Source organism: Acartia tonsa, chromosome 10 (assembly GCF_053477335.1).
Source record: "Acartia tonsa isolate MP-2025a chromosome 10, ASM5347733v1, whole genome shotgun sequence".
NCBI classification, from domain to species: domain Eukaryota; kingdom Metazoa; phylum Arthropoda; class Copepoda; order Calanoida; family Acartiidae; genus Acartia; species Acartia tonsa.
The window spans coordinates 29,040,644-29,050,757 of NC_137269.1; the positions used below are offsets into that span (position 1 = coordinate 29,040,644).

The 10,114-nt window shown below is 35.1% G+C and overlaps 2 protein-coding genes across 4 annotated transcripts; both read left to right on the forward strand.

Moving 5' to 3' along the window:
• The first annotated feature begins 333 nt into the window (after positions 1 to 333).
• Positions 334 to 5,260, forward strand: LOC145329802 (uncharacterized). Of its 3 annotated transcripts, none has more exons than XM_080174201.1 (3): positions 334 to 401; positions 3,544 to 3,694; positions 4,069 to 5,260. In XM_080174201.1, exons 2-3 carry the CDS (start codon positions 3,568 to 3,570, stop codon positions 4,599 to 4,601), a joined length of 660 nt encoding a protein of 219 aa, XP_080030327.1. In that variant the 5' UTR covers positions 334 to 401; positions 3,544 to 3,567; the 3' UTR covers positions 4,602 to 5,260. The 3 variants fall into 3 exon arrangements, with proteins under 3 accessions (XP_080030327.1, XP_080030326.1, XP_080030328.1); XM_080174200.1 differs by lacking the exon at positions 334 to 401 and adding an exon at positions 3,095 to 3,230; XM_080174202.1 differs by lacking the exon at positions 334 to 401 and adding an exon at positions 3,095 to 3,230 and having other exon boundaries at positions 3,544 to 3,690; positions 4,071 to 5,260.
• On the forward strand, positions 4,959 to 9,547 carry LOC145329801 (uncharacterized). The gene is made up of 4 exons (XM_080174198.1): positions 4,959 to 5,891; positions 6,384 to 6,491; positions 6,737 to 6,811; positions 7,170 to 9,547. The coding sequence occupies exons 1-4, from the start codon at positions 5,273 to 5,275 to the stop codon at positions 7,973 to 7,975; spliced, it is 1,608 nt and encodes a 535-aa protein (XP_080030324.1). The 5' UTR covers positions 4,959 to 5,272; the 3' UTR covers positions 7,976 to 9,547.
• Positions 9,548 to 10,114: the final 567 nt, after the last annotated feature.

A 10,114-nucleotide genomic window follows, 5' to 3' on the forward strand; every position in this document is an offset into this window, starting at 1 on the left:
GCTTTTAATTTTAAATTTGTGCAATTGATATTATATCAATGCTATTTTTGTCACGAAAATATTCGTCATTTGTGTAAAAACACCAAAAGCTAGTTAATCGTACGGGCACGTCACTTGATATGTTTTATTAAAAGAACTGAAAATGTTATATTAGCTTAAAAATGCCTTTAAAAATCATATTCAAAATAAGAAATAGGCATGTTTAAAATTTGGTTCTAAATTTAATAAATTATTTTTAAATATATATATATTTTGACTACTTTTAGGTAATCTTATTTTACAATGAAAAAACACTATAATGCTAGCAATCTGGAGATAGGGCAAATTTCAGCCAGTCGAGACTCGAACACTCTAAGATGGATGATTATATGTAAAAACCCATGAAATTAATGAACAAAAAAGTAAAACGTTTTAATGATAAGTTAGCCTGTATAATATGGATGATTTTTTTGTTTTTAACCTTTTTTTGGTTAGTTAGCTTGAATTATTTAATATAAAAATCCCTTCTTGTAAATACGGTAAAACATTTTAAATATTTTTATTTAAACGAACAATGAGGAAAGCGTACAAATTAGAACGCAATTTATTGATAAAATAAAGCATTATAGCGCTTGATTAACAATTTGTCAATTTATATTATGCAAAACACGTATGAAAGGTTTGTTTTTGAGCTAAAAGGTCTAATTTTATTTTTATTCTATTGTATATAGCGAAACTGCTCTATAATTTAAATTACTGTCAGAGGAAATGTCGTTTTCTCCGCTCCTATGTAAGATAGACGTATGAATTTTTATGTGAAGATTTCCAATTTCAAAGAGCACCTTTTAAATAATTAACTTTGTCCGTTGGAATGTCCGTAATGCAGCAAATACAATTATTTTGAAACATACATAAAAATATGTGAAAGGTTTCGTGATTTTCTAAAAAAATATTTTTTTTTACTTTATGAACTCTGTATGTGCAAATCTGCTCTTGAAATCACTTTGATCGTTTGTCTATCCATGATTGGTTTGTGCTTCGCCTATTGTGGAAATTGTCTTTGTTTTTACATATTTTATCAAAAAAAAGGTTTCGTGAGGTTTGAATTAAATATTGAATAGGTATGTATTTATAAATAATCCACACCTCCTCCCCCACTGACTTTCTATATAATAAATTTAAATATAAGCTTTAGTAGCACAGCTACTAAAAAGTCCATATGTCCGTCTGTCTGTAAGTTAGTTCATTGTAAGGGGAAATCTGATTTTCGCGGCTGCTATTCACGATAGATGACTGATATTTTATTCAAAGATTCCATCTACCAATGAGCATTCAATACATAATTTACTTGGACCGTCGGTCTGTCGGTCATGCTTCCAATGACATAGATTTTGTAAAAATTTTTGTGATATTTCATTTAATCCATGTTCTTAATCTTATATTTAATCCCTCCTTTTTCTAATTGCCAAATATTAGTTTGCTATAAAGCTCACTTTGTCCGTTTGTCCCCATGCATGGTAATGTTATGCTTCGTTTCTTCTGTCACCCTCGTTTGTAATCAATCATTTTGTGCTTTATGGAAAGTAATCTACTGGTTCCAGTAAGGTTTTAAGCTATTGGGAAGTATAGATGGACGAAGACCCCCCCCCCCCTTCCTTTCAGCATAATTTTGTTCCTAATTTTTATTGAAAAATGTACCATTCTTGGAAGGGGGGGGGGGGGGTGTCCTCATCCCTTACTATTATAACTTGTAAGGTTATTGGGTTATGGAAATTCTTGAGAAAGCTGGGGAATACTTTAGTGGTTTGGGACAATTTGTTATTCAATTATGATGGCCATTATTTTACTCGGAGAAATTGATTAAATATTTTTCGTAAAGAAGCATAAAACATGACCAGATATCATATAAAAAGCCCAGAAATTTATAAACTATTCAGTTTATTTGACAATATCTTTTACTACTAGACGTACTATGTATTTAAGCTAAAGGACAGTAATCGTTTCTTCATGTTAATAGGCTTAAGTTTTTTTTTTATAAAAACTAATCTTTTTTCAATTCATTTCATTAGTTTATATGATAATCATTCATACATTTGAATTTGAATATATACAGGAATTTCTTTTATACTTGGTTTGTTTAGTTTGGCGATAAAAAAGGAGAAAAATTCGGCGGGAGGTTGAGGTTCTAAGCAGTAGTGACGGTTTCGCCGCCGTTTCTTTACAGTTCTACATTGTACCTCAAGAACTGTCATACCTGTTTTAGGCGTTCTAATCCTGTTTAAATGTCTTAGAATACATACCTAACTTTACACCCACTAAATGACTAGAATGATCCATAGAGCATTATTCATGATCGAAAGGCCAAATGGATTGTAGAAATGTTAAGATGCCCTCAAATATCACCCTGAACGGATGAAAGGACAGTCAAAGAGAGTTATATATTAGCTTCGCTACTAAAAACAAAGTCAACAAGTTTTCAGCTTTAAGTTTAAAGTTGTGGCAGGTGTCCCATTTTACAAAATAATTGGTCTCTGTACAGGTAAAAATTAAAAATAAGATTTTTTTTAAGAGTTAGAGGTTAACTTACCAAACAAAATATGCTTCTTTTTGATTGTTATTCACATATTTGAAGAAAAAACATACATATTTTGTCTCATAAGCTGACATCTCACTCTTAAAATTTTTTTTTTTTCATTTTTACCTGTACAGAGACCACCTAGAGGCCTGGAGCTCAGGAACCTGGAGGCCTATCCAAAAAATCTTAAATCTGGGGGAAATTCATCATATAAGAATGATTTTATCTCTTATAACCTATCCTCTCAGTCCAAAGATAAAGCCTATACACCAGGTTTACGCAAATGTGTCAGAACTCCCCCCCCCCTTATATCGTATCATGGACAGCTTTCCGCGGATATTAAAATGAAGGCCTGTGCCAACAAAACTGGTATAAATTTTATGATTTATATTTTAATATTCGTGGAAAATTGTCTAATACGATGCTATACATGATTTTTCAATATTACCGAAATCCAGTCCTAATCTAGCGGATATTAAGGGTTTCGAGGCCATACTGGAATACATATTACAGGCTTCTTTACATACTTAAACATAAAAATTACTTCAAAATAAATTTTTTTTTCAGATATGATAGGAAGGAACAAATGTTATCCTAATCTTGTATTTTTGATAGAAAGCCTTATTAAATAAAAATAAAGAAAATCTGCTAATTTCAAACTTGAAAATAATAAAAGGTAATAATAACTTTACAGATGTAACAAGAGCATTTGAAGCAATATGGTGAAAGGCTTTGTCCCTATATCGTCTGACAAAACAGCAGCTAGGAACAAAGATATGCTGGCAAATTCACTTCACTACAATAATTTTCATCTACTATGATTCTATAGTTTAGCCTGTTGTAGGTTAAATTAAGGGGTAGGAAGAGCCCTGCAGTGTTAGAGTTAAATCATATAGTTCCAAATATAAGGGTTGAGGGGGCGGGGAGGGAAGTTTGTTTGTCCAATTCTCAAACTATAAGATTATACCTACCCATTTTTTTATGTTTAGGTTGCTTGAATCAAAAACTATAAAATGGCCAGTGACGTGCTTGATCCTGTGACCAATCCTGACCTGGAAGACCTTGAGGAGGGAGAATGCAGTGATGATGATGGGGAAGAACAGGTTGAAGAGGCAGAACAAACTACTGATCATCAGGCAAAGGGAGGGCTAAAGGATAATGAAATGGAAAGACTTCTTTGTACCGATGTACCTTAAATATTAACATTAAAATCTACTTTTAAAACCTGATTAATGCCTAACTTTGTAGTAAATTAACCCTGCGGGAAACTTAAATTCTTACGGTACCTTATCTACCCAAGCTTAGGTATACAGCTCAACTACTGTCATTAGTGTAGTTTGTTGTTATGTGATTAATCTTTATGATTTCTCATAATTGCCCACCAAAAGTCAATAATGCACAAAATTTAGGATTTTTTTTAGAAGTTTATTTAGATTTTTTGTTATAGTAAAGTTAATGGTTTAAACTTTATTACATTTGTAAGATCCGTTTTTAACCCATTATCCCTGAAAATCAGGATGTTGAAACTGAGGGTGCTGCACCTGCCACGCAAGACAATGGTTCCAACCACTCACCTCACAACAACAGTGCAGACCAACAACAAGAGTTTGAAAACGATCAACTATTTCAAGAAGACCATGGAGTACACGACAATACATCTGCATCCACCAGAGAACGGCGGGATAGCGACCGGCGGAGCGAGCACAGCGGCGGCGAAAGCAGCAGTCGGCGTGACAGCGAGCGAAAGCACAAAAAGCATAAACGGCACCGCAGTCGGTCGCGAGATCGTGACAGGGATAGGGACAGAGATAGAGAAAAACGGCATAAAAAGTCCAAGAAACGTGACAGGGAAGAGTATGATCCAGATGACGAACAGGCCAAGAAAAAGTTTATGTTGAAAAGGCTGAAGGCGCTGGAGGGAGAAATGGGCTTGGTGCCCTCAGAAGAGGAGTATGATGACAGCGAGGGCAAGGGCCAGAACTCGCAACCCCAGGAGAAAAAGGCCCACACAAGATTTTGTAATCTTTACATGCAGGAAAATGTTTAATGGATTTTTTATGTTTGTAATAATGTTTTTGTTTTTAAGAGGTTTAGAGAATTAGGATTAGAATTTATTTAATCGTACTTACTTAGAATAATTCCTTTCTAAAATTTGTAGCAAAGCTTCTTAAGAGTTTTAACTGTCGTTCGTTCAGATTAGCTGAGAATTTTAAAGATTTTCATTTATGAATTTATAACAACTCAATCCTAAAATGCCTTTTGGTATTATGCTCTGATGCTTTTTATATTTCTCGTGTAGATTCCTCCGACTCATGAGCAGAGCATCCACTTAACAATTTAATAATTTATTTTATTTAAACAACATTTATTTAATTTCTGTGTTACCATCCTTGTTTTTGAAAATCCATTAAAACATTTTTGAATATTCAGGGTAAATGTCCACGGGACTCCAAAGACTGTTTATTCTCCCATGACATAGAGGTACCCAAAGTGTGGGAACTGTGTAAATTCTATGTGTATGACAGGTGTGCTAAACGCGACAAGTGCCTGTACTTACATAAAGAGTTCCCATGTAAATATTTTCATCTCGGGCTGGACTGTGGACAAAACGAGACCAGCTGTAAATTCAGCCACAGCCCGTTGACGCCCAAGCTGAAATCTTTGCTCATAAAACATGTTGAAACGGCGCCAAAAGAATTATTGGGCGATTTTCCCCGCATGAACAACAAGGATGCCATCGCCGCCATAATGATGACTGAAGCCGCTCAAAACAGACTATCAGGCGGCGGTTGGCTGCCAAAAAATAAGGACGGTGACAACAGCCCAGACTGGGATAGTATGGCGGATGGCGGAATGGCCGATTTTGAAGCAAACCCCGCCATGATGATAAATATGATGGCGGGAATGGCGGCTGGCAAAGGAAAGGCGGATTTCGCCACAAATCGTAACATGCAACAACAAATGCTTCAAATGATGAGTATGCTGAGACAAAAGATTGAAATGCAGGAAACTGCGAAGCAACAGCCCAAGCCTACCCCACCAAACAAACCCCTTGATCTCATGAGCATAAAAGTCAACGAGAAAACGGTGAAAAAGACGTTACAACGCATCCAGGCGGAAAAACGGTCATCGTCATCGCCGCAAATTGACGACACAGACGATATGGCGGCGGTGGGCATTTTGCGCAGTGACAGTTATGGCGGTCAACACAGCGAGGATGGAAAGAATGGCGGTAGCGGCGGAGACACAACGCCGGACGTTACGCCACCAGTTTCGCCGTCAGGTGAAATGGTGGATGATTATGGGCATACTGATGATACCAAAGATTATTTTTCACACAGGGATGTTAATAGTTTTCATTATTTAATGAATTTTCCTCATTAAATAAACAGGATGTCTGTCTGTGTTTAGCTCAAAATCTCACTAACCACTGGACCATTATGGTTCTCCTATACTGCAAAGCTTCTGAAATGTCTAGCTAATGCTTATAACCAATAGAATTTTAGTAGAATATATTGTAACTATAAAATATTCTTCCCCTAGCAACTAAGGTCGGGCCAAGGATGTCGGAAAAATAGCTTAAAAGTACCCCAAGACATTTCATGTCTGTTCATATTTTTGTTACAGTATATCTGTATTATTTACATTGAACTTACTTTTTTGTCTGAAGCTTAAGATTTGATTGAATTCTCATTTTTAGGGAGCTTTATGTCTCGGGAAGGTTTTAGGCTATTTTCTGTTCGCTTTTTACCCTTTTAATACTGCACCCCTAGATGCTAGGGTAGTTAATACTAGTATTCAATAAACCAACTATTAACTCGCGTGATTTACAGAGATGATAGCTACTTGTCGCCAGGTAGGAGAAATTCTGATGAACAGATGTGCATAGATGAATTTGGCAGGGACAGAGGCCGTCATAGACCCTCATCTCATACAGGTAATTAGACATTTTTTTAGGGGGGGGGGGGGGGATTCTCATTTACTGCCTTTTTAGATCCTAGGAAGGATTATAACTATTTTGGGAGAGGATACACCCCTGAAAAAAATAACTACTCCCATCATTTTTTACTTTTCCTTTTTAAACCTTTTTTTAAAGTGGAGGGTCGACTTTTCCATTAGTACCGGGCGTGGCCGCAAGTACATATTTTTTTAATGCAAATTTGTTAAGAATAATATTTCTAGGCTCTAGTCCTGGACAGAACCAAAGTCCGCTAGGAAACCAAAGACGAGATTCTACAGAATATTCACACAGAAGAGGTATAAATAATAACTTTCCAGGATGCCTTCGAATCAGATTTATATCCGCCGGGTTTTAACTGGTTTTGTCTATAATATAAATAACTATTACTCTAAAATACTTTTAGATGTTCTCTAAAAAAAATATTTGTTTTACGGCATAGGTATTAAGTTTTATTTTTATTTTATTTTATGAGGGGGGGGGGGGGTTACAATAAATGCCAAAAATACCTAATTAAAAAAAGAAATAAAGATTCAAATTCATAAATAACTTCCTTTAAAGTTCAACATGCATTACAAAGCTCAATTTGGATTTAATATCTTATTTTTACCGTTAATGTCCAACTGATTTTCCTAATTCCTTTTTCTTTCTTTTTAGATGAAACCGTAAGTGTTGATTCATCCAACCGTCAATCAATAGATGCCAAAAGTCCACCGCAACGCGCCCAGCCCTCTGGTAAAGTAGATCCTCGTAAAGCTAAGCGCGCGGCGCGTGAGCAACAAGAAGCGCGGGAAAGGGAGGAAAATGAACGGCTAGAGAAAGAAAAAGAACAGAGAATGCTGGATATTGATCTCGGCGATGTACTGGGTGATCTAGACCTGCCGCCTTTATCAGTTTCTGATTTTAGTCCACAACCGCCGATATCTTCCATGCCGGCACCTTTAATATCACCCCGCCTTCCGCCTCCGGCGCCAGATTTGCTAACCTCGCCACGCGGCAGTCTCGGCTCTACAGAAGCTTTGTCGCAATCAGAATACTCTACCGCCGGCGCTGGCTTACCATTCAAACCACATTTTGTGCACGCCGTTGCACGTGTCATCGAGGCTAGTCTCCATTCTCACGATCCTATACCCTGGGTCCTACGTCCTGTGGACGTACAGCACCGTGATTATTCCGCCGTGGCGCTACGCCACGGTCTCAGTAGTACAATGCTCGAGCTTGATCCTCGTTTACGGCGATACTCAGCCGCCAATGGGGCGGGTTACTCGGCCAAAGCCACCGTCATGTCTGTGTCTCCAAAATCAAACGCTGCCGCAGCCGCAAGCCAATCGCCGTTAGCACGGCAACACTCGTTAACGCCTCAATCGCCGACGGTCACTTCGCCGCCAAATAACTTGCCGACAATTGCTCAACCAAAACCAGTTAAAGTGGACCCACGATTAAATCGAGCCCGTAAAACTTAATAATAATAAAATGTTCGCTTCAATAAATTGTTAGGAGTTATCATAAGGTTCTAAAAACTATCTGAAATTGTTCAAAATAATTTTAACGACTGTTATTTATAATTCTCTTCTATACCCTTATCCAACTTCTAATGATACCATAGTTACACTTATTGCCTTAGATTATTAGTCATATTAAAAAAATAAAAGGGATAGTTGCACGAAGAGCATTTAACATGTTTGATTGCAAGCATAAGTTACAAGAATACTATCAAACATAAATAATTTTTTATTACAATAAATAGTTATCATTTAGGCACAACCAAAATAGTTATCACGCTGTTTTTGTGAAAATAGGACGTTGCATAGGTATATACAAAAAATATGAATTTCAAGTCTTGATGTTTTTAGAAGTACCTGGTAGAAAATTAAAATTCTTTCAAATATACGCCCAATAGATCATGTAGTTTAAACTATGGAAGAGAAAAAAACATGCAGTTCACTAAATTCAAGTTTAAATGCACTCCGTGCAACTACCCCTTTAATCATAAATAGTATTATCTACCTTTTAATTCTGATTTAACTGTTAAAAAAAATTATGAATTTGCCCCGTTAGCTACATTGTCCATGAGATTAAATCACACTGAAATTCGAAATGTAATCTAATTTCCAGTATGGCTTTTAATATCTGTGAGATTAGAACCGGTTCTCAGCCATATATCTTGTATAGTATCTTATTACAAACAGTTTTCCACAAGTATTAAAATAAAAATCAAAAGATTAATACCGGTTTTGTTAAACAGGGCCTTTGGTCCCTCAGGTCTAACAAAACTGTTTTTATCTTAAAATTTATTATTTTTATATCCGCGGAAAGCTATCTATAATACGATGCGTACAACAACTAATATAATTTTAATAATTTTGGAAAACTTTGAAGAAATGACCTTCCCACTTTTCTACTTATTACCTAGGTAATTGATTGATATATTAGTGTCAAAATTATTTTTATACCATTATTGTAAACATATTATTTTCGGTATTTCAACTGAATATTTTATTGATTATATCAAAGAATTTTTATTGATTTCCTAAATGTTTCATCTTGGCAGGGAGAGACGGGACATTGGACTGCAATATATTACTGGGTCCCAGTAATAAATAAAATATTACTGGGACACAGTTTTGAAATTCGACTTAAAAAGTTTTAATAGGTACTAATATTAAATCCTGATAATTTGAATTATTCTAGTAGTGTCGAAATATATTAACCAATTATTGTAATCTACAATGGTTAAATTTTAAATCATTTGGGATGTTATAAATCTACCGTCCATTGTCTTATCCCTCAAAATTCCCTATAGAAGTTAAGTATGATCAAACATAGTTTGGCTGTGATTTAAATATTAAATACGTTAACATTATCCATTGTATGCCTCTTTTTCCATACTTTTTCATTAATTTTCTAAAACAATGTCAAAATTATGAAATGTGAATAAATTGTATGTATTTAATACAATAAGGTTGTATTATAAAATATAAATACTCTTTAAGTATGTAAAATGTTATGAATTGAGAATAAAATTAAATATTGATTTCAATGTTATTCTTTAATGATATTATGTTAATTATGTGTCCTACGTCCGATATTAGGTAACTAAATTAAGCATTACTTACTAGGGTCAAGTGTTAAAAAATATCCTTCTGTACCAAACATTTTTTATTTTTGCAGCCTTCGAATTATAAAAATATTTTAGGATTCTATTAAGACTTCCTTTTAGTGTGGTACCCCTCGTGGCTAGCTAGAAGCCACTAGTAGGTACTAAGTTGTGATGATGACTGCAATCTAGAATATAACATTATTTAAACAACTTGATTACTTTTCATAAGGGAGTAAGAGAGGGGACAGTAGATAGAATATTCAATGTTTAGGAGTCTCAGACTTTGGGTACTGGCTTAAAGGGAATGTGCAAGAATTTAGCAGTTTCTGACTGAGTTTGGATACTAGCGCAAAAAATGCAGCTAACTCGTTTGTTAGTTTTGAATATTGCAGACAAGTATCAATAAACTTAATTTGTTATGATGTGGCTGGTTTTAACAATTTTTTTCTCTCCAGAAAATATCATTTCATATATAAAAACTTTATTGTGATATTTGTTTAAT

Bases quoted from the DNA above. Each gene is read 5' to 3' on its own strand.
- LOC145329801 (XM_080174198.1), top strand. From the start codon at position 5,273: ATGAACAACAAGGATGCCATCGCCGCCATAATGATGACTGAAGCCGCT. The intron at 5,892-6,383 runs ACAGGGATGTTA...CTCGCGTGATTT, and splicing joins TACCAAAGATTATTTTTCAC to ACAGAGATGATAGCTACTTG. The intron at 6,812-7,169 runs GTATAAATAATA...CTTTCTTTTTAG, and splicing joins AGAATATTCACACAGAAGAG to ATGAAACCGTAAGTGTTGAT.
- LOC145329802 (XM_080174201.1), top strand. From the start codon at position 3,568: ATGGCCAGTGACGTGCTTGATCCTGTGACCAATCCTGACCTGGAAGAC. The intron at 3,695-4,068 runs AGGGAGGGCTAA...TCCCTGAAAATC, and splicing joins AACTACTGATCATCAGGCAA to AGGATGTTGAAACTGAGGGT.